General features: G+C 39.3%; 2 protein-coding genes across 9 annotated transcripts in view; one reads left to right on the top strand and one right to left on the bottom strand.

Moving 5' to 3' along the window:
* Positions 1–2,000: 2,000 nt before the first annotated feature.
* Positions 2,001–11,847, top strand: prkcq (protein kinase C, theta). 3 transcript variants are annotated; one of them, XM_072453740.1, is made up of 17 exons: positions 2,001–2,204; positions 4,892–5,091; positions 5,349–5,409; positions 5,962–6,142; positions 6,220–6,251; positions 6,335–6,420; positions 7,467–7,596; positions 8,421–8,530; positions 8,609–8,738; positions 8,818–8,978; positions 9,119–9,292; positions 9,738–9,829; positions 9,939–10,001; positions 10,098–10,236; positions 10,511–10,699; positions 11,180–11,308; positions 11,390–11,845. In XM_072453740.1, the coding sequence occupies exons 1-17, from the start codon at positions 2,087–2,089 to the stop codon at positions 11,546–11,548; spliced, it is 2,154 nt and encodes a 717-aa protein (XP_072309841.1). In that variant the 5' UTR covers positions 2,001–2,086; the 3' UTR covers positions 11,549–11,845. The 3 variants fall into 3 exon arrangements, with proteins under 3 accessions (XP_072309841.1, XP_072309842.1, XP_072309843.1); XM_072453741.1 differs by having other exon boundaries at positions 8,612–8,738; positions 11,390–11,727; XM_072453742.1 differs by having other exon boundaries at positions 2,171–2,204; positions 4,892–5,087; positions 11,390–11,847.
* A 471-nt stretch (positions 11,848–12,318) lies between these two features.
* tbc1d30 (TBC1 domain family, member 30) overlaps positions 12,319–22,670 on the bottom strand; it is a 10,973-nt gene continuing 621 nt past the window's right edge. The window contains exons 2-15 of one of the 6 annotated variants that reach the window (XM_072453734.1): positions 21,017–21,181; positions 17,880–17,941; positions 16,817–16,882; positions 16,629–16,754; positions 16,257–16,442; positions 16,097–16,166; positions 15,918–16,016; positions 15,687–15,855; positions 15,506–15,611; positions 15,315–15,421; positions 15,094–15,233; positions 14,573–14,776; positions 14,383–14,460; positions 12,320–13,970 (exon numbers count right to left, since the gene is read on the bottom strand). In XM_072453734.1, coding sequence (XP_072309835.1) covers positions 12,883–13,970; positions 14,383–14,460; positions 14,573–14,776; positions 15,094–15,233; positions 15,315–15,421; positions 15,506–15,611; positions 15,687–15,855; positions 15,918–16,016; positions 16,097–16,166; positions 16,257–16,442; positions 16,629–16,754; positions 16,817–16,882; positions 17,880–17,941; positions 21,017–21,181 — 2,666 coding nt within the window. In that variant the 3' untranslated portion in view covers positions 12,320–12,882. Of the gene's footprint in view, positions 13,971–14,382; positions 14,461–14,572; positions 14,777–15,093; positions 15,234–15,314; positions 15,422–15,505; positions 15,612–15,686; positions 15,856–15,917; positions 16,017–16,096; positions 16,167–16,256; positions 16,443–16,628; positions 16,755–16,816; positions 16,883–17,879; positions 17,942–18,478; positions 18,525–18,857; positions 19,339–21,016; positions 21,182–22,670 lie in introns of those variants that run through there. The other 5 variants (XM_072453736.1, XM_072453738.1, XM_072453737.1 and 2 more) reach the window with 5 other exon arrangements.

Below are 22,670 nucleotides of genomic sequence, written 5' to 3'. Positions count from 1 at the left end.
CCTTGGTAAAAGTCTAGTGTTTCAGTGCCTGCTGTGTAAATCCAAACCAACTAATTCCCTTTATTCAAAGTAATTACATATTTATTATAGTTGGATTGTTTTCCAGGCCAGAGGTTACAGTAAAGCCTCAGGACGACTGCAGACCCTGGCCCTTGCAGTTGAATATTACTGATTAAAGTTTAGTATTTCAGCTCTAAGAATAGATGCAGGAGGGAGAGGGCGTTTCAAATAACACACTGGCCGATGCAGAGTCACAACCTGCAGTGCTCAGGGTTCAGAGGAGCTGTTGTGTGCAAAAGAAGAGGTTTATAGGTGCTTGTGATCAGAGCGGCTGTGGACAGGCACGAGCCCCAGGATTCTGCTTGTGGTGAGTTGGATTTGTGATAGTTTTTCATTGAAGCGGATGTTTGAGGGGTGTCATTTGCAGAGGAGGTGGGGCGCGCAGTTATTTACTTTGATTTTCCATTTGTTTCAGCACAACAAGCAGTTTTAAAGACAAAATGTACACAGTGGTGAAGTCCAGATTGTTCTGTTTGTAGATTGTATTATTCAGGTCAAAATATAATCGAAAGGACTAAAAACGAATAATCGTGACTGTTTTAAAAGCAAAATTAAGTCATTTCAATTCAATTTGTACGCCAGAAAAGTACACCTAGATGTATTGTGCTTGTTATGTGCCTGTTTATATCATAATCTTATATACCTTTATATTACATCTATACATAATATTAATACATCTTTAATTTTGCATTTATTGGGTCAAAAAAAATGTATAATTGAGTGTCTGCGTGAGACTCTATATGTTCTTGTATTTCACGTATTTTTTATTATTATATTTTCCATGATTTTCCATTTAGTTTCAACTCCTTAACGCTTCAACCGATTTCAACATGTTATACCTCATTATGATCGCTTTCACAGTAGTACGTGTGCTATTACTTTTGACATTTGAACAACTTGTACTTTTTGCAGAATTTTCAAAAGTATTAGTACTTTTTCCCAATTTAAATGAATTTGGGCATTATGAGTGTCTGCGGAATTCTTTAGACTTTATTCTTTAGGCTTTATTCTTTAGAATTTTGTGACGGAGCCAGTCGAGCGAGAGAGAGCGAGAGTGAGAGGGGGAGGGAGAGGGAGTGAGGGAGAGGGGGAGGGAGGGAGAGACGCAGACACTCCAGCAATGGCTTCAGCCAGTATAATTGTTATATTATACTGTGATGTTGCTTCTCACAATAATTGTAACTCTAAAATATGATGTTGTGACTTCTCCAGCACCAAAATACCAATATAAATAAATTGAAAATTTGAAATTTTGAAATAAATTGAAATTTGTTTTAAATAAAGGAATTAATTCAAGTCTAACTGCAGTCGTAGAAGTCATTTTATCAGTTTATTTATCCTATTACACGTTGAAATGTTGTATTAAGAAGTGAATAAAGCAACATTGATATTATTTATTCTATTTCTTTGGGGCTGCAAAAAGTTAATCAATGAATCATTACAAGTCGATTGCTGAAATAATTGCCAAGTTAGTAATCGAGTACTGGTTAACTGGTCTTTACATGGGTCTTTACATGAAATTTCCCCATGTGGGACAATAAAGGAATATCTTTTCTTAAAAACATGCCATGTGCTGAGAAAAGAAGGTGTATGACTCAAATTGAGCCGCAATTGCACGAAAATTATGTGGAAAATGTGTAAATTCGGCACAATTGAAACACAAATCACTTGAGCTTCACTTCCCCCGTAAAAAATGGAATAATAATATAGACTAATCGATGAGCACATAAAAGTCCTGGTTTGACTTTATTTGGTAAGAGTCTAGGCACATGTTATGCTGTCATGCTCTGCTAATACTGTGACTGTTACTCATTTAGCCTTTTCCCCTTAAGTCTGCAGCGTGTCCTTGTGTTACAGGCTGTGTGACACATCAAATCCTGCTCCATCTGTGGGTTTTCGTGGAGGAATACAAAAGCCCCTGCTCGCTGAGAATTACAAGGACTTACCTCCAAGACCCCAGTGTTTGTTTGTTTTGAAGAGGTCACATTAGTTCAGAGCTGCTGCGGCGTTCTTAAACTGTGAAGACATGACGCCTTTTCTGAGGATTGGATTTTCTAGCTTCGAGATCGACCCTGGTCTGGCCTACCACGAGGAGGTGCTCAACCCGTACTGCGCCGTCCATATGAAGGAGCCCATCGACACAGGTAGGACGCTTTGATTTGATTCATAATTATACATTTAAACGCCTTAATAAAGCATGAACAACGACTTGGAGTCTTCGTTTATTAAGAATGATTCTGGCAATTGATAATAACCTCACTCTTAACCTCATCCTCGAAATCATTCTGAATAAACTATTTGTTCATTATGAGTTAAGTTGTTATTATAAAGTGATGCTGTAATATCATTTTGAACTAACCTTTTGTGTATTTATTTAAAAATACATTAAATACTCTACTGTGTTCCCCCAAATTATGAAAAGTATTATAGAAATGCATTAGATTACTTCGATATAGCTTTTTCTGAGTCATTGTGGTTTTAAAATGAATTCCTTCCATGTTATACTTTTATGTCGTGAAGGAACAAAAATAATTATGTATTTTTATTCCCTAAAGTGTAAATGTTGAGATAATTCGTGATTAGAAGCCCCGATTGAACTGAAAGTGACTTCTCTCCTCATTTATGACGTCATCTCGGCAGCTGACGTTTTGCTGAATAATCAAAATGCAGAGTGTATTTTTAGAAGCTTTTACTAGAACACCAGAATCCTCTGTTGCAGGGGTGGGCAATTATTTCCGAGGGCCATATTCGAATCCAGGCAAGTAGCGGCGGGCCGGCCCGCGATCATTGGTGTGATTTTTTTTATTAAATTTAGTTTAATATCAAATAAAATATAACTTTTCTGTCAAACAAATATAGGCTATTTAATGTATTACTTAATTGATTTCACGTCATCTTTATTAAGGATACAAGTGCAGACAGATGCACTTGTATCCTTAATAAAGATGACGTGAAATGGCATGTTTGGCGGACCGGATTATAAAGACAAACGGCCGTATGTGGCCCACGGGCCGTAGTTTGCCCGCCCTTGCTCTGTTGTAATTTACTCTTTAATCATTTGTAAATAACAGTTGTGGGGGAGTTGTTTCTACTGTAAGTCGCGTTGACGATTCAAACGTCAAAAAGAAGCAGCGTCTTCATTCGTTGTGTGTATTTCATTATGTATTGCAGTGATGTTTAAAACCCCACTGTCCTAATTTCCACGTCAAGGCCGCTACGTTACGCATGACAGTTATTTTTGTAATGCTTCCATCTCTTTTTATCAACTGGAGACTCTGAGTACATGATGCAAGGCTAAAAACAGAGCGGGGGAAAGAGGACGTTTCTAGTGTTTCTTTTCCTCTTTTGTAAAACCACATGATTATTTAGGGTAAGACTGTTCAGCACACACTATTAAGTCCATGAGACAAAATATAGACATATATTATTTGTTACGGTTTGTATAAAAATTATTTAGCAAAATTATTTTCAGTAAAAGCATCGTTTCCCTGGCAAATTATTGATTATTGCTTTATTTAGAAATCTAATGTTGGTTGGTGGCATATTCAAAAAGTAAAATATATTATTATTATTATTATTATTATTATTATTATTATTATTATTATTATTATTATTATTATTATTATTATTATCATTATTATATTATTATTATTATTATTATTATTATTATTATCATTACTATTACTTTTATTATTATTATTATTATTATCATTATTATTATTATTATTACTTTTATTATTATTATTGTCATTACTATTATTATTACCATTACTATTATTATTATTATTATTATTATTATCATTATCATTATTATTATTATTATCATTATTACTATTATTATTACTTTTATTATTATTATTGTCATTACTATTATTATTACCATTACTATTATTATTATTATTATTATCATTACTATTACTGTTATTATTAGTATTAGTATCATTACTATTATTATTAGTAGTATTAGTATTAGTATTATTATCCTGCAGAGTTGGGATGTGCAATGATTGAATAGAGATTCTGTCATTTCTGCTCCTCAATGATCAGCTTGGATCTTTTTAATCAAGATGAGACGTCTACAGCAGAGTCTGAGCATCTCCAAAACGTAAGCTCCTGTAGACAGAGCTTAAGGAGTCGAGTTAAGTAGTCAATTTACTGATTAAGATGTCATTTTAGCGGTGAATGTTGGTCAGGGGTGGCCAACATTAGGCAGATGAAGTGTCTCTGGGCAGATGCCCTGTGCTCATCACATGCTTGGTCAATAGAGAGGGCTTCTATGTGTGTGTTGTGGATTTTCAAGAGTGTTTTTGATCGTTGTGGTGTAGAAAGCAGCTGGTAGGATCTGATGGAGGAAGTCAAAGGCTTAGTGGCTTTATTGTTGGAACAGTCAGACATGTGGGTGTTATATAAATCGGTATTAGGGATGTCATAGCCGAGGGAAAAGAGCAGCTGTCATTTATGAGCAAGTTTCAATGTGGCACTGTAATGTTCGAGAAATCTGACCTAAATCTGGACAGATGGGAAATTGAAATATGATGTGTGTCTTGTATAACGCAAGCTCTCAGTCTCCATAATGCTGTACTTTCTGCATTTCTACCAAGTATTAAAACACTACCTAATCTTCAACCAGATTATGTTCACTGCATTCAAGGTGAGAGGAAAATCAATGCCTTTGTCCGGAAGCTTTTATTCAGCGCATAAGAGGGAAATTGTGTTACATGTTGTCGTGCTGAAGTCACAGTGGCTTATGCAGCACTTATGCATGATAATGAGGAGTTGTGTATCCTTTTTGTGCAACCTCTTACGATAAATGCTATTTTCTTTTTGTCAGAGAAAGGTCAGGTGTTCAAACAGAAGAAGCCCACCATGTATCCCCCCTGGAGCACCACGTTCGATGCCCACGTCCATCGCGGGCGGATCATGCACGTTATGGTGAAAGACCGAACGGCAGAGCTCAAGTCGGAGGCCACAGTGGCTTTGGACACTCTGGCCACGCGCTGCAAGAAGGAGAACGGCAAAGTGGAGATGTGGGTTAGTGCTCTGTCTCCGTCCTGTGTTGTCTGTGTGTGCGAGCTGCTAATGGAGACCAGATGGTGGTTTTGGGGTCAAAAGACCAAATATATAACTCACTAATCCTCTTTGGGCCATAAACTGTTAGTGCCATTAATACTACTTTTTATACTCTCTTTGTTCTATGCATTTGTTTATTACTTTACCCAGAATTCCCCGGCGATGTATTATTGTTGCTTCAATCCTGTGCTTTCTCTTACTTGTTTGTCGTCTCTCAGTTGGAGCTGAAGCCACAGGGACGGGTCCGGATGGAGGCTAAATACTTTCTGGAAAAAAGTGGTGAGTTGTTCTTTCTCTGATCATTTTTCTTTTCTGTAAAAAGTGTTACTGAAGAATACTGACTTTTTATGTTTTGTTAATTTATTTTTTATTTCTTTTACTTTACTCAATGGATGCAGTGTGTTAAAACAGTTGTCTGATAGAGCCTGTTACTGTATTTTTTTTAACAAATAGATTATCCTTGTGAAGCTTTGAGTAGTTGAGGAGTCTGTCCGTTATCTCTGAAGATAAACCTCTGATATAGTTTTAATCCTGTGAATAAATATTGAATAAATATAGCTGCTGATGCCTGAGGACTAAATGTACAGTGGCAAAAATGTAAATGGTCTCTTAAATCCTTTGTATATCTTATATATTTTAGGTAGGATAATAAATGCAATCAAGTTTTCATGCACAAGTGAAATGTCAACCAAATGCAGGTGTGAAAATGCAGTTCAGACTCGAAATGGAAATGTATTTGTCCCGCACATGGAAAGTAAACATAACGGAAATCCTCGACCTTTATCAAAACCGTGGCGTTCTGATAACAGATTAACTTTGCCCCTGTCGCAGACGGCGCAGACGCCGCTGACGGAGACGGAGACGGCGAACGGGAGCAGGACGGCCTGTTCGCGCTCCACCAGAGACGAGGCGCCATCAAACAGGCCAAGATCCACCTGGTCAAGTGCCACCAGTTCAGCGCCACCTTTTTCCCTCAGCCCACCTTCTGCTCCGTCTGCAAAGAGTTTGTCTGGTACGACACCTCGCTCGAAACAGCACAAAATAATCACCCATGCAAATTTATTTCACACCTTTTTTTTTGCTTTGCAGGGGTCTCAACAAGCAGGGCTATCAGTGCAGGCGTGAGTGTGACATGTGGAAATGTGTGTGGGCTGTTGAAATTAGGCCAAAAATACTTTCTAACTGAGTCTGTATGTGTTTTCAGAGTGCAATGCAGCAATCCACAAAAAATGTATTGACAAAGTTATTGCCAAATGCACTGGTTCTGCAATTAATAGTAAAGAAACAATGGTAAGTTTGTTTAGAAACGAAATTACTCATAAAAAGTAGTACAGTAATAGTTAAAACTCTTGGCCTAGAGTGTGTTTTTTCTCTTCCTGGTATCGTGTTACTTCCTGTTCAAACAAGTCGTTTTCTATCATTTTATGTACAAGCCATAGCGTGACTTACATTATATTTATCTACCATATTGTAATGAAATCTTTGAACTAGTCTAGAGTGGATGTCAAAATGATTATGTTAATCGATAATCGTGATAATTCAGGTCACAATATAATCGTGAGAACCAAAAAACTAATAATCGTGACAATTTTAGAAGTTAAATTAAGTCTTTTTAGTTCAGAAAATAGACAAAAAAAATATTTATTTTGATCTCTTTCATAAAACCGGTCACAAACTGGAGGAACATGTTAAGAAAATTTAAGATTTCACTGTTGTTTAGCCACAGTCTCAATAATCGTGAATAATCGTTCAATCGTGATGTTTTTTCCTCTCAATAATCGTAACTCTAAAATGTTATATCGCGCCATCACTTGTCTAGCGATTAGTCTTTCGATTAATCGTCGTTTAAGAGCGCAAAATGCCTGTAAATATCAGATTTCTACTCAGTTTGACCCAGATGAAGTTAAGATGACGCTGCTCGAGGTCGTCCTGATAGAGAATGCAGATAAAACAGCTCGTTGATTCAAGTGGCTAAAACGTACACGTGTCCTGTGTCATTTGGATGTAATTCCTGCTCTGTACGAGTCATAAAACACACATGGCATGTTTTGGAGTCCAGATAAAGATGATTAAATTATTAAATTAGTTGACAGTTATCTAAAAAATCGATTAGCTGTTGAGTAACTTGTTGCAGCTCTATTTTGAACGCAATTGAATCCTATGGACGTCCAGGCGAATGTGTGCGACTTATTTATAACCTGAGCAGCTGTAAGTGACAAAAGTACCAGACTGTCCATCCCTTGTATCCAGCCCAAACTGCAGCTCGTGTCAGTCTGGAGCGTCATGAGGCCTCGTTATCGCCTTCACGCTGCAATAATGCCTCTGTGCCTCTGCAGATTCACAAGGAGCGCTTCAAAATCGACATGCCGCACCGGTTTAAAGTGTACAACTACAAGAGCCCCACCTTCTGTGAGCACTGCGGCACGCTGCTGTGGGGGCTGGCCAGGCAGGGGCTCAAATGTGAGGGTGAGAGGGAACTTTGCCATATACTACGTTTTGAGAAATACGAGGAAGCAGTGAGGACTTGGAGGGCAGTGGTGGAAAGAGTACTTACAATTTAGTAAAAGTACAGTTATGTGGCTAAAAACGTACTCAGTTAAATGTAAACGTCATGTAAAAGCGTGAAAAAGCTACTCAGATTACTAGTTGCTTTACTTTACTATTTTAATAACATTTCAGATCAGTCTTTTATATAAAACGTCATAACTGCTGAATGATGTTGTTTTGAGACCCGTGCTGATTTTAATTGTATTAACGTACAATTACATGGTTAGAATTATACTCAATTACAAGTACAGGTACGTGGCTTTTTTGGCCATGTACCTGTTTCTTGGAGTGAGTGGCAGCTGGATTCAACCAATCACAGTGGAGTGTGAGCTTTCAGATAAAGCGGATGACTTTATTTACCTCTCGATAGATAAATGTAAAAAAGGAAAAAAGAAAAGTGTAAATTAATCATGATAATATCTGAGATTATTGCAGTATTATTATGATTTTTTTTTTTTTGCTATTTCACCCACCCCTATTTTCAGTCAAACAGTCAGACATTTGAACTCAATTTGAACCAAAAATAAAAAGCTTTGTCAAGTAAGTAAATAACAAATTGACTTGTTTCAGTACTCTTCTGCTTACAGACCCTTTTAATTAATATCTTGCTAAATCTATTACAAATTCATTTGGCATAGTATTGTAAACGTATCCCAAAATGTCACGTACAATCTTTGATCCTCAACCGCTAATGAGTAACAATCCAAAAGCACTGTGTGTATTAAAAGTGGCTTCCTTTGTAGAATGCAGCATGAATATCCACCACAAATGCCAGATGAAAGTGGCCAACCTCTGTGGAGTCAACCAGAAACTAATGGCTGAAGCACTGGCAATGATTGAGACTAAACAGCAGGTGAGATTGGGCTTTTTAACCTAATTTGGCTGTTCCTGCATTGTGACATTTGACATTTTTGCTGTTGTGATATTGCAGCAGGCCAAGACCTCCAGAGACTCAGACGTCCCCTGTCGAGAGGGTCCTGTTGGCATCGATCAGCCGGGAGTGGCCCGAGCTCCATCGGGGATTATTATGGGTTTACCCGCTGTTGCCATTCCGAACAGAGGTACGAAAAGTGGGCAATAAAGTGTGAATTGTTTTTGAAGAAAGGTGATGAATATGCGTAAATATTTTGCCTCCGACAGAGCAGCAGGGTGTTTCTTGGGACGGACCCACGGGCGCTTCACTCGCACAAGAGGAGCGCGAAGAGCCCCTCTACGCTGTCCCCAAGAAGGAGCATCAGACCAAATACAACGTTGACGACTTTGTCCTGCACAAGATGCTCGGGAAGGGGAGTTTTGGCAAGGTAATGTAAGGATTTTGATCATTTGTGTGCGTTTATTGTGTACGTTTCATGGTCCTGATGAGTGTTTTGATGGTTGCGGTTGAGTGGCAGTCTGATAAAAAGCAGCACGCGGAATGCAAACGTGCTCTTGTGGTCTGCAGGTGTTTCTAGCCGAGCTGAAGAGGAGTGGGCAGTTCTTCGCGGTGAAGGCTCTTAAAAAAGACGTGGTGTTAATGGATGACGATGTGGAGTGCACCATGGTAGAGAGGCGGGTCCTATCTTTAGCCTGGGAAAATCCATTCCTCACACACCTCTACTGCACATTTCAAACTAAGGTAACTCTCAAAGATTCCTCAAAACCAGGCAACATGTCTGCAAAAATGACAAAACAAACCATCATCAAATATAAAACATATACATTTCTTGTTTATAGGTTTAATTCTGGGTTTACACTAGTTTAGACCTGGTTTGTTCTTGGTTTAGTCCTTGTTTAATTCTGCTTTAGACTTGATTCTGGGTTAGTCCTGATTCAGACCTGGTTGGAACTGGTCTAGTCCTAGTTTAATTCTGGTTCAGTCCTGGATGAGTATTTTATCAAAGCAATGCTGTTAAAGATTTAGTTTGTTTTATTGTATTAACTATTTTGTGTGAACCCAAAAAGTCATTACGGTAGTGGCATGTTTTGCCTCGTACGGTCTGGTCTTTGCCCTTGGGAAAATCATGTTGAATATCCCTGTTCTACACAATGTTCACGTTTTATATGTCTATTTGTGTCATCAGGAGAATTTATTCTTTGTTATGGAGTATCTAAATGGAGGAGATCTCATGTTCCACATCCAAAGCTGCCACAAATTTGACTTGTACAGATCTACGTATGTATTTATTCAGCTCAGTTAACCTAAATTGTTGTCGCTTTGTATTTTAAATGTTACCTCTTATTTGCATCTTAACTGTAGTCTTTATTTCTGTGTACTTCTGCAGATTTTATGGCGCTGAAATCATCTGTGGGCTCCAGTTTCTTCACTCTAAAGGCATAATTTACAGGTACAGTATCTTTGCGAAGCTGTAATTAATACAGAATTCATAGATAATGGCCGTGCCAATTTAACCTTGTCCGTGCCCGTGCTCCTCTCTGTGCAGGGACCTGAAGCTGGATAACGTGCTGCTCGACTCTGAAGGACACATAAAGATAGCGGACTTTGGCATGTGCAAGGAAAACATGCGCGACGACTCAAGGACGGCTACGTTTTGTGGTACTCCGGACTACATCGCTCCAGAGGTGACCGCACGACACGAGACTTCTGCAGACTATTGATCCGTACATATGGCTCAAAAGCTGTTTTCTTCCAATATAAATGGCGTTTTGTAAGTTATTCTTGGTTTAATGAGTGTTCTAGCTAATACAGGTCGGGGAGAATATGATAGCATTTGTCATAACACACGGAATAATCAGAAAACTGCACCTTTTTCTTTAAATAAGTCAAAATTTTGTGGGACTGTATTGCAAAATCGAACAGGATGTCTTTATTTTCTTTCGTGACTGTGCGTGTCAGATCTTGCTGGGTCAGAAGTACAACAGCGCCGTGGACTGGTGGTCGTTTGGGGTGCTCCTGTACGAGATGCTGATTGGCCAGTCTCCGTTCCATGGTCGTGACGAAGAGGAGCTGTTTCTGTCCATAAGAACAGACAACCCCGTGTATCCACGCTGGCTCACCAAGGACTCCAAGGACATCCTGGTTAAGGTCAGAGACGGTGTACTCCAAACGAAAAAACCAACATGCAAAAAGGATTGCAAATATTCAAGGTGTCGATGTGTTTGAGAATAGCATAATGTGAAATTTACAATCGCATCATTTGAAATTTACATGAAGATAATAGGATAATAGTTTAATGGGATTTCACAGCATCCAACAATGCCACAATGTGGTTTTGAGAAATATTTTTACATTCATTTACTGTGAAATCACTGTCATTTATTGTGAATTTCCCATACAAAAAATCTTACTGAATCCTTAATACATATGAGTTCAAGCAGTAATCTTTACAGTACACAAAATCAAATACTCGTGTGTTTAGCCTATAAAAAGCTTGTGTAAGAAAAGAGGATATATTTGTAGATTGTTATGTATTACTGAATAAGTAATCACCAGTTTAAATATGTTGTATACGATTAGTACTTTTACACGGTAGTCTCTATTAAATGGTGAATGTTTGTGAGGCAGCTGTTTGTGCGAGAGCCAGAGGAGCGCCTGGGGGTCAAAGATGACATCAGGCGGCACAGTTTCTTTAGCACCATCAACTGGAAGACAATAGAACAACGACAAGCGCCTACTCCTTTCAAGCCAACCATAGTAAGTTCAACGTTTTAACAGAGTAGCTCCACGTTTTCAAATGTCACATAGTTTAACATATTCTTTCCTTCTCTCTAACAGTCATCGCCTAGTGACTGTAGTAACTTTGACAAAGAGTTCATCAACGAGAAGCCGAGGTTGTCCTGCGCTGATCGGACGCTCATCAACAGTGTGGACCAGACAATGTTTCAGAACTTCTCTTTTGTTAATCCAACCATGGCACACATCACTGGACGTTAGCCGAGTGAAGCTTCAGTCTCAACAGTCCGTTTTCCTCCGTCTGTTTTATAGTTGTATAGACACAACAGTCAGATGAAAGTGTTTGAATGTGTTATTCACTATTAATATTCACTTAAATGTTTGTGGGTAAAGTTTTGAAGTTAACTTTGGGTCAAAGAAAATCTATCTGTAAATCCAATCATATGTTAAACTAGTGTAAAACATTACTTTGGTGATGAGAATTTTTTGTAACAAATGTGCCTCAAGACATACTTTTATCAAAAGACAAATATTTATCATGTATGTGTCGTTTCATTCTTAGATTTTAATCAAAAATTGTCATACCTCATTTTTTTGTGCAAACGTGTAAATACTTTAGTCATATTAATGCAGATGCACAAATGCATTATACTTGAATGGTTTTGAATGCTATTACTGAGAACATCTTAATGGATTTGTTTTTTATTGGTATTGTGACATGTGTACAATAAAAATTCTTTTCTTCTACTTTTTTTTAATAAATAATAATTCACTGGATTTATATAGCGCCTGGCGGAGGCGATGCAGCCAATCTGCCCCATCAGCCCCTCAGACCTCCACCTAATGCACTCTGAACTAACCGGGCCCCACCTTGATGATGACACACTTGCAGAAAAAAAAACACCATTTAAGCTTTTCACAAATATTTATTTTGATTATGATTAATTCAGTCTTAAATTTGGCCACTTTCAAATAATGAAGTCAGAAGAGTTTGCTTTTGATGACACTTAAGCAAAACAAAAAATGAGATCACATGATCAAATAATACCAGTGTTTTGAAGTCCAGTAAATCTTTATCTAATATGTAGAACTAGATAGACAAATTGAGAAATTACATTGGTGTATTGAGGCTACATTGTGTCAGGCTGTATTCATCTTACTTTAATTCCCATCTTGAACATTCATTTCACAGCACAAAGTAGTCAATTATGCATAAACTTCATTTTGAATATACAGATTTAATACAATGTTTATGAAACATCTCAAACTTTAAAGACACGTCTGTTTAAGTACTTGATTATCACCACATTGCTTGCGTGAATAAACTGATATAATAAAGCAGGTTGAAGCTGTTGTTAAGCATACTGTATATGCAGAGGCCACTGTAGAACTACTGTATCTATGGCTGAGGCGCTACGCCTTAAACAGCACCAAGTCAGATGAAAGGGATACAGCCTTTGTTTACATTGTTTAAATGTAACTCAAGTAATATGTTGCCCATGTAAATAGAACATGTGTTAATACTGTATCTGCAGCAGGCAACATGGTGAAAAAAAATTACTTTGAATGTTTACAAGGAAAGATAAGATAGCATTTTAGCGCCTCCCGGTGGCAGCAGCAGTGCTGCACCTACTGAGGTTTCGGCTCATTTGGGGGAAGTGGACTGTGGGCGTTTTGGCAGTGGGCCCATAGAGACCAAGGTTTCTGGCAGCTGCAGATTTCCTTGGCTGCTTTACACAGGGAAAAGGCGAAAAAGCTGGCTGCTTTGGAGTGGAACCCGTAGCAAATGAGGGAGTGGAGGGAGAAGAGGACATGTCCGACTTTGATAAAGATGAGGAAAGTGAAGCAGGTGTAGAGGGGCAAGGAGTCCGATAGAAGCTGGTGGACGTGGAGGCGATCACAGAGGACAGACCATTGACTGAAGACGAGGATTTGAGAGAGGAGGTCGAGGCAGTCTCAGGAGCTGTGAGAGACACGGGGGAGGAGCGAGAAGGGGGATCTATTGGAGTTGATGAGGCTGGCGATGGACTTCTGGGGGGAGAGACAGGAAAAGAAGATGGAATGGTCCACTCAGGATTTGTGTTAATTTCTTGGCTTAATGTCTTCTCCTGAACCTCCTCAGTGGGAGAGGGAGGGTTTGGATCACTTTTATTTGCAGATTCATCTTTGAGGTCTAAAGAATGTAGCTGCACCTCAATGCCATCTACTTCTGCTACTTCTACCACATCCTCGACTTGCACCGAGTCCCCACACGCAGACCCTGTGGCTGATGGATTTGGGGAAAGACAATCTGACAAGTCACTTTCAGCTTCGTTAACCACTGTCTCCTCCAACTCATTTTCCTTCCCGCTTCCTTTGACATCTTCCACCCCTTCTTCCCCTTCTTCCTCATCCTCCTTTTCCTCAGAGTCTTCAAAACCCAGCTGAGCACGGGCCCTGGCTATATTCCTTCGGTGCAGACGAACGTGGTCGCGCCAGGGGGAGCTCTTGGCAGGTCCAGTGGAAGAGAATGAACTGCACCGTTGCCTGGACGGAGATCCCTGGGAAAAGGGTGTACCTGCTCTGGACCCGGGCAGTGTGGATAAGGGCCTTGAGGCTTTCAGTTTACGACCCAACAGAAGGTGGTTTATGACAGTCGAGTTGTTAAGCTGAGAGGTTGTGACACGGGTAGCAGGACACTTATCTGAAACAGTGGAAACATGAACAAATCTGTATGAAAAGTGTGTTTTAAATCTGGAGTAAGAGAACAAACGCAAGCAAAACGTAATTAATAACAACCAAGCGAAGAGCAGAGATTATTAGCAATTAAACAAACTAAACACTGCACATAAGTGGTTAGAAAAGAGCAGTAAAACCAGAGTTAGTACAAGCACAAACCAGAGCAAGTCCCCAGCATGCAGAAGAAATCATACTTTATAAGAATTATGTTAAACTGTTAAATATCAATTTTAGAGATTTTCTGTGTGAATAAAATTGAAGCCCAGAGTTTAAATCAAATGATCTCCAAATTGGCTACAATTAGATTTTCTGGTATATCCCATTCTTGGTGAATAAAAAAACACAGATTCACTCAGTTATGATTTTAAACCCTGTACCATCAGTTTCACCGCTCTCTTTCTTGCGTTGATGATCGTGAAGAATCCCTGGACTTGTCGCCATTTCAGGTACACGTCCTAATAGTGAAGCATTGTCGTGAACGTCATAACCTTTTAAAAATGATCTCAACCATGACTTGTGTCAGTCATAAAGGAAAGTATAAGATAATAGTAATAATTCAGCCCACACCTGTTTGGATGCAGAGTTGCATAGACTGTTGCTGCTGCCGCTTCTTAATTCGGGCATATTGCTTTTTGAGGGCATAGATGTCAGTGCTCATCCTCTCCATCATCATGCTGTTGATTGCTGCTTGATGTTCAGACCGACTGGCTCCAGTCCCTCCCACCGCTCCCGGACTCAATTCTGCAATATTACCGTGCTCGGCTCTTTGGTCTGGAAACAGAACAAGATCTTGAAACAACCATCAACTCAAGTTTTTTAAAAGAAGAAATACAACGGGAATAGTACAAGACTATAAAGTACCACGAGGAGAAAACATGTGCCGTAAAACGTTGCTCTAGTACTTATACCCAAACAGCAGAACTGAGCTATGGCAATGGACTTTTGAGAGATTAGCATGTCTGATTCTACATCTCAAGGTGCTGAGGATGTGAGTACAAACTTGTCTGGGCACGGCATCAAAAATCGGAGTAGCAGTTTGCCCCACTTGGCTGCTTATCCTGACTGAATCATTTTGTTTACACACTGACCCTTGAGATGCTTCTGGTATCGCTGCAGCTCTGGAGCCAGCAAACCGCCCAGTGGCCCCAAACAACCAAGCGCCGTCACCATTGCATCTTCATCGTCCATATCTGCGTCATCGTCACTCTCCCAGCTGCCTAGGTCACCGCTGACAAGCAACAGACACATAGATTGATTAATAAGAATAAACTATGCTTCAGTCACAAGGAGACGCTTGTTTGGGACTGACCCGCCATTTGATTTGACTGAGGTAGGGAAAGGTGTGATATTGTAGGTGTATTTCTCCCTCAACTCAGCCAGTTGTGGAAAGGGAAACACTGCCATGGCGTAAACTTCCTGAAAACATATTAAATCAGAATTACATTGAATATTTATTTCTACACAGGCTCACACAATGTCTTAAAGGTTTGGTATTCTTACGTGCATGAGATCAGCCGGATCGATGAGGTTCCGCTCCAGCATGTCTTGAGTCAGGCAACCCATTGTGCTGTAAAAGTCATCTGCAGTCTGACAATACTCGATCCTCCTGCGCACACGGACGACATCATCAGTACATGACATTTAAGGCAAGATACTCATTTACGTGTTGCGGTTCACCCACTCTCCCAGGCTTTCCCAGATGGCGAGCGCAACTCGGAACAGCACCTCTGACCCTTCAAAGAAGACCGAATCCCAGATCTTTAGCACAGTGGGGGCTGGCAAACAGGTCGCGAACATGGTCAAGAACCATTGCATAGTGAAGACGTTGGTAAGCGGAGGTTCATAGCTGCCTGAATAAAAATAAACGATTAGGTTATTGTTTCATTATGGTTGTAAGTGCACATATCTTTACCTCCAGCCTCCTTGTTGGCGGTTTTCTGCAGGTGGTGGAGGTGTTGGGACAGCCTCGGCAACTTCAACCTCAGTAAATCTCTAAACACAGCCATGTCCACTGAAGAAACAGGATTGATGAGGACACACTGTAGTACTATGTAGGCCAGCAACATGTCGCACCGTTTCACACGTTATTACCTGATAACGCTCGCAGATTGTTGGCAAAATAACTTTCTGGCAAAACTTTATCAATCAGGTAGATCATCACCTTAAGGGAGTACAAAAATAACAACAAAAAAGATGAAGCATTAGAGTCAGTGGATTTACATGATATTTCTAAATAAAATAAAACGTGTACCTTAAGCGCATCACTTTCACTGCCCTCCGTTACTTCTAGGATGAGCGCTGCCAGTACATTAAAACCCTGGCAGTAGCCCACTTTTTTATTCCAGCGAGCGTAAGCTAACAACACCCTCTTAAGCACCACCCGGTCCTGCTCCTTCTCCTGTCCACAATAAGAGCTGCACCCAGTCCTGTGGAGATCCTGCCCAGGGAGAAAACGCCATGTTTAATTTACTTACTACTGTTGGCAAGTTTGTATTTACACGTCTCAGCTTGTATGAGGAAAAAAAACGTGATTCCAACACTAAAATATTCAAATCAAATGGATATATTATGTTCTGTATATAGTGTGTGTGTGGGTTTCTAGGTCCACGGTTCTTGAAGTTACCTTGACGATCTGAATGCCAAGTGAGTCATCATCTGGGTTACTGCGCTCATTAAAAGCAAAGCGAAGCGTCTTCTCCCAGTCAATGGATATAGAGTGGAGATACTGGTCAGCCAGTGTGAGCCAAACCTGCAAACAGTCATTATGATTAGAGTTTGGAACATTCTGTTTTTTCTATTGTAGTTTCTTACCCTTTTCCTCCACTCTTTGGGTAGTCCAGTGTGGAGTCTTGCCACGGCTTTAAGAGCATCGTACCACTGAGAGACAAACATTTAAGAATCATTGTTACATGACAAGCAAATAAAGAAAGAAATAAAGAAAGAATGTTCTATCGTTTTTGTTTTATAAAAAGGTGCACAGTGTAACTTTTCTGGTAGAGGGTCCACCACGCTTGTATCTATAAATATTTCATTTCTTTGCTTTAAATTTGCCTTATTTATTTAATATACAGGGAAAAGACTCAATGAGAGAAACTTGTTTACATGAGTAATCCCCTGTTGAATATAAAGCACATAAAACAAAACCGCAACAGAATATCTAATGTATAAATGTTTTGTTTTTTTAAAACACACAATATGGAAATAAATATAACAAAGTGCTTTGAATTCATTAGAAAGGCATAAAATAATTTAATTTTAAAGTTTTGTTCCATAAACCTGGAGCAAAGTTTGTGAAAGGCTTTTTCCCTAGCTCTGTATTGACAAACTTGTTAAAATAATCAGGCTCTCCCAGTGAGAGCTTTATACACAAACAAAATGCAGTGCTGTTCTGTTCTGTTCTTGCATCCAATGATTGCCCTCCTATTTTAGAGTGTAATTCACAGTGGTGAGTTCTGTATCCTCCTGTAATGAACCTTAGAGCTGAATGATAATCTGAGTTCAGAGGTTCCTGTAGAATGCATATGTATAATATCATCATCTAGAACTGAGAGAAATATAGTCTGGGTCAACTGTTTTCTACAACTAAGAGGAAAACCCTTTTTATTTCTAAAGAAGAATGACAATACGGCTCTAAGATTATTTGTCCACTCTTGTAAATGAAATGTGTCACAGTAAATAAATAAACTAATTCATCTCCACAGAGGGAAGCAGGAGACACCACAAAATCAAACATGTGGACAAGCAAGACCTATGCAAGATAGATCAGCTTAAGTCATATTGTGGGACTTTTCAGGCAAACTCCATGAAGCCGCGGGTACTAGAAAAGTTACAAGTGAATCTTTCAGCAAACGTGTGATATTTGCCGGTCATTCACCTGCTGAAACCCATTCTTCCCAACGGATGGTTCAATGGTGAACTTTAGCCTTGTGTCAACATCTGAAAATGCATAAGAAATCATACAGAATAATTACAAAGTATATCGTAAATTAATAAGGATCTTTGATAGCACATCTCCCAAATAATAAAAAAACCCAAATATACTGGAAAATAAATCAAACAGATTAAAGATAATCATGACAACATAAGCACAAATGGATTTTGTGGACTAAAATATGAGGGCACACATTATAAATTGGATGTCTGTACAAATGAATAAGGCTTTAGTCCAGCCGGAAACGGCCTCTTAATCTGCGCTGTCTGAGCCTCGTGTCGCTGTCCTTTGCGCGCGGTGCTGAAGCTCAATCTTTGAATCTGAAAATCGCTTTGGAACACAAACAAGGCCTTAAGTTACATGCGTGCTTTTGAGCAAATACTCAACACCGGAAATTAAAAGGAATAATAATCTGAAGTCAAGAAGGACTTTAGCTCAAGGCTGAGGCTGCTCTCTGTCGCACGATCTCACGGAGAGCACTTTGGAAAAACGATCTCAGGACTCGATCACAAAATAAAAGTAGACTCAAACAAATACGCAACCTGTTCTGCCCTCTTCACCGCTGTGCGCCATGTTTCCGTGCTCACTCAGTGCTTCACCTGAAGGATTAGCACGGAAAACCCTCCCACTGCCCCACACTGTGGACCTGTGCCGGGACACAAAGTCTCCAAGAGATGTCTTTATCACGTGACGGAGGTCAATCATTCAGAAAGTTTTGAGAATATAACAGATTTTAGCTGTGACCTAGATCAAATCGCATTGGGACTTTTCTTTTGCAGATTCATCAAAACTAATCAAGTCCAAACACAGAAGTATCGACACCTTTCTAATATGTCCAAAAGCTTAACATAAATATGTAAGATGATGCTGACACAGACCCAGGTTATAACACACATGTAGTCCATTATTCAGCTTGTTCACCTGGCTCTAAGGTGCAGAGCAGCCGCGGTGCACTCCGGGATATCCCGTTGCGCTTCTTGAGAACGCTGCTAATGATGTTACCGACTCCTCCCGAGTTGTGCTGCCGCTGCTTCCCCCCCGCCCTCGGCCTCCTGCCGGTGGTGGACAGACGGCCCTGCCTCATCGGGAACCCGTATTAGTTCAGCTCGATCACCTCATCCTTCACGGTCCTCAGGGCAAAAGCCTGAATCAGGAAGACGGACTCCGCACGCTCATGGTTCTTTGTAGCTCCCACACAACCCACGATCTACCGGGCGGCCCACGGTCCAGGTTCTTGTATCACGGATAGGAAAGAAATGGCAGCGCTTCATTTAACTATGTAGCATCAGGATGGTTCATCTTCTTGTCTTCACAGTAGACAGAAAATGAGAGACTAGCCAAAAGGAGATGACAAAATATGTGGAGCGGGGTCTGTGAAGGATGGTGCTGCTGATGCTGCGCAGCTCCTCCGGTCTGACATCACTGGGGGCGGGGCCACGCGGAGGATGCAGGGGAAGGTTTGGAGAGAGATGAGGTAATGCTTCAGAGGACTGTGTCTACTGACATAGCCTGAGCTCGGATGTTTTCAGAGGCCCGCCCTTGCTAACCAAAGGTTTCTGAATTATACAGGACCAAACACCAGAATACAAACACTTTTAAATCTTAATAATATCTTAGACTTTCTTCCCAAATCCCTGTCAACACACTAACATAACAATACAGACAACTTCAATCATATATCGTACATTGCTGCATGCATTCCTTCACTCAAATATAAAAGATGATATGATTGTATTGACGTACCTGAGACATTTACAATAACCATGCACTGCTTAGGCCATTAGATGTAGGATTTCAACATTTTCATCAAAACCTGTGTGGTGAGCCTAAATTAGTCCATGGCAGCTGAGTGCATTACTTTTATTTAAAAAAGGAGATTTTTTTTATTTTTATTTTTTTTTTATTAATGCAAAACAAACTTTTATGAACTTTTCACAACGTCAAAAACTGTGTTCCCTCGTCATTAGCTTCGTCAGAGATGTGGTTTGATCAATTCATGTTTGAGTAATTGTCCCCCCTTTCATTTTAAGGTTGAATGCTCAGGCCATTTCTGTTTTATACCACCTATCTCCACTGCTCTCCACTCAAAACATTCAGACCCTGGGTCATATGTGTAGGGTTCAGAAGACTGACATTTTTAACAATAAAAAACGTGTACATAAAGTCAAGGGCATTTTGTTATAATCAAAATCTAATTTTTGTAAAAGAAAAAGCTGTCTATTCGGGTATAAATTGTAGCGAAATATATACAAATATAATGTTGAATATTCCCAAAGACAAGAAAAACCAAGGAACTCAATAATAAACAAAATAATTAAAAAGCTTCTATTGTAACATGGCTTTAAGCTTAATATACGCACCAACACGTTTCAGCCCGACGTGGCCTTACTCAGGATGGACACAAATGTATCAAGCTTGTGCTGCCTGGTGGTTGAGTGGTTATGGCAAGGCAAGTTTATTTGTATAGCACAATTCAAAGCGTTTCACACAACAGAAAAAAGACAGAAATCACAAAACCTTCATTTCTATTAATTCAATTTAACAATTTTGCTGACATGAATCATATTTTGTCCGTGCTTAGTGATCCGCCAGATGGAAAACCAAATCTATTGGACTGGCAGACACTCCAGACACTCTGGAGTGTTGCCAGCATGACGGGATGAGCACATCGCTTTTAGATTAATTATTTTCCATAGTTGATCGCCACTAGAGGTCAACGCGCTATCTGCTTCTGCACACGTCTGTGCTGAGCATGTGTTTCTTTTTACAACAACTCTCTCGTCGACGCCTCCACCTTATGTGTGATGCTTTTGTATCTTTAACGATGGACCCAGCACAGCACGCGCATGTCAGGCTCCAAGTGCAGCCGGCCGCAGTGTTGCGAGTTTGAATCCCTACTCTGACAGTTTAGTGCATGTCCTCCCTTCTCTACCCATTTCACACTATCCTTTTTTTTTACTAATGTATCAAGCTCAGAGCATCATGAAGTACTGGGCAATACCAGGTGCCCAATATTTCGCACAGTGCAAACACAAAAAAAATCAACAGATGACTTCATATAAGAGTAAGAGTTTTCTTACGTCGTTTTTGAGAGACAGCCTGAAGACACGCCGTGATAATGTCATAGCTTTTCTGCAGTTTGTGGCAGAGCCGGTCTCGCCTCTTCAGCTGCCTGATGAGTTTGGCTGACTGCAAACTGGTGCGGTACTTCACCTCCTGAATCATAGACTGCAGCTCTTCCAGCTCTGTAAGTAAGAATAGCATTACATGTTGTTGGTTAGATTTAGTTTAAAGTCTATGACAAGTTCTTAGTTTTTTTCTAATTATTACTTAATTTGGTGGCATAGAACCTGTGGTAGAGACATGTCATAGTTTTACCGGTACATATGTTTAGTTGCCATTTTGTGAAAGCATTTTGAAAAATAAAACTTAAAAATAACAGGAAGTGGAGCTGAGTTCTAAAATACAATCCCTCTATGTATGATGTCATCAATATGAACAATAATTGAAAAATGGGTTAGTGTTTACACTTAACCAACAACATTTTTCTGATAGTTTAAATGGTTTAAATGATCATTCAACAAAATAAAAAAGGTAATATTTATTGTCATAACTGTTGTGTAATTCATATGGATTTTAGCTCTTTTTTCCAGTATGGTTGCTAGGTAAAAGTTGTGAATTACCTGTTGACCAGGAAGCACAATTATTTAATATTTATATCTAACTTATAAACTTATTTAAAAATAAAATTCTAACTGGGAACACATTCAATTTTGTTTAAGAAAATCTGAAATATTATCATGTTCACAATATTTAGTGAAATGTGCACTCTAACCTGTCATATGCACTTTAATGTTTTATGTAGTCAAACAACACCAACACAGGGATAGTCCCAACTATGAGAGCAAAAGAGATCTTCAGCAAAAATATTATACAAGTCAAGTAGTCTAAGTCTAAAAAAAATAACAATCTACATACTAAAACTTAATCTCAAATGCCATACATTTACTTTGTTTTAATGTGCTCATAACTAATAGTTAATAACTGGTTGTTTGTGTGTGTGAGTGTGATGGTCTGAGCAAAGATAACTAGTTTATGTCAGTATTACAGAGTGTTAGAGCTTTTTCAGAATGTGACCAGAGTAGAACTGGCATCCATGCATTAAATATAGGGCGTTAGTATTATCCAGTTTTTGAATAAATAGATATTTTAAAACGGATTTTAATCTTCATGTTGTAAATAGTCTTTAATCATTAATGCTGGGATTTTAATATGGGCTTTTAATTGTATAATCCAGAAGCCAAGCACAATTAGTTATCCTATAAAGTATTTTCCCAAGTTCGCCATTTTTTTATAATTAAATTAAATTATATTATTATATTTTTTGTCTCTGGTAGGCGTAGAGGTAAATAATACAGATTATTTCAGGATTTGCTTGACTTCCTTGTCTATTATTTTACACACCAGGAACTTGTGAAACTATGCAACTGGTCCTGCTCTATGTGTCACTATGGTTTGTTTAACCAAACCAAGCCTCACATGAGGACAAACAGTCTGCAGTGTTTGCTGTAGGATTCAGGACGGGCTACAGTCACTGCACTAAAGCATGCCATTGAAGGCTCCCAGGAAACTCACCTGAGGACCACACATTTCTTCTGACACAAGTGTATTGGGAGAGTTAGAACAGAATTAGATATGAACACATGTGGGCTAGTCATGACTCATGTCTGCAAC

Source organism: Eucyclogobius newberryi, unplaced genomic scaffold, assembly GCF_026437365.1.
Source record: "Eucyclogobius newberryi isolate DKJ021-1_F unplaced genomic scaffold, fEucNew1.0.hap1 SCAF_2, whole genome shotgun sequence".
Classification (NCBI taxonomy): domain Eukaryota; kingdom Metazoa; phylum Chordata; class Actinopteri; order Gobiiformes; family Gobiidae; genus Eucyclogobius; species Eucyclogobius newberryi.
The sequence above is the reverse complement of the archived record's forward strand: the minus strand, read 5'-3'. Positions and strand labels throughout refer to the sequence as shown.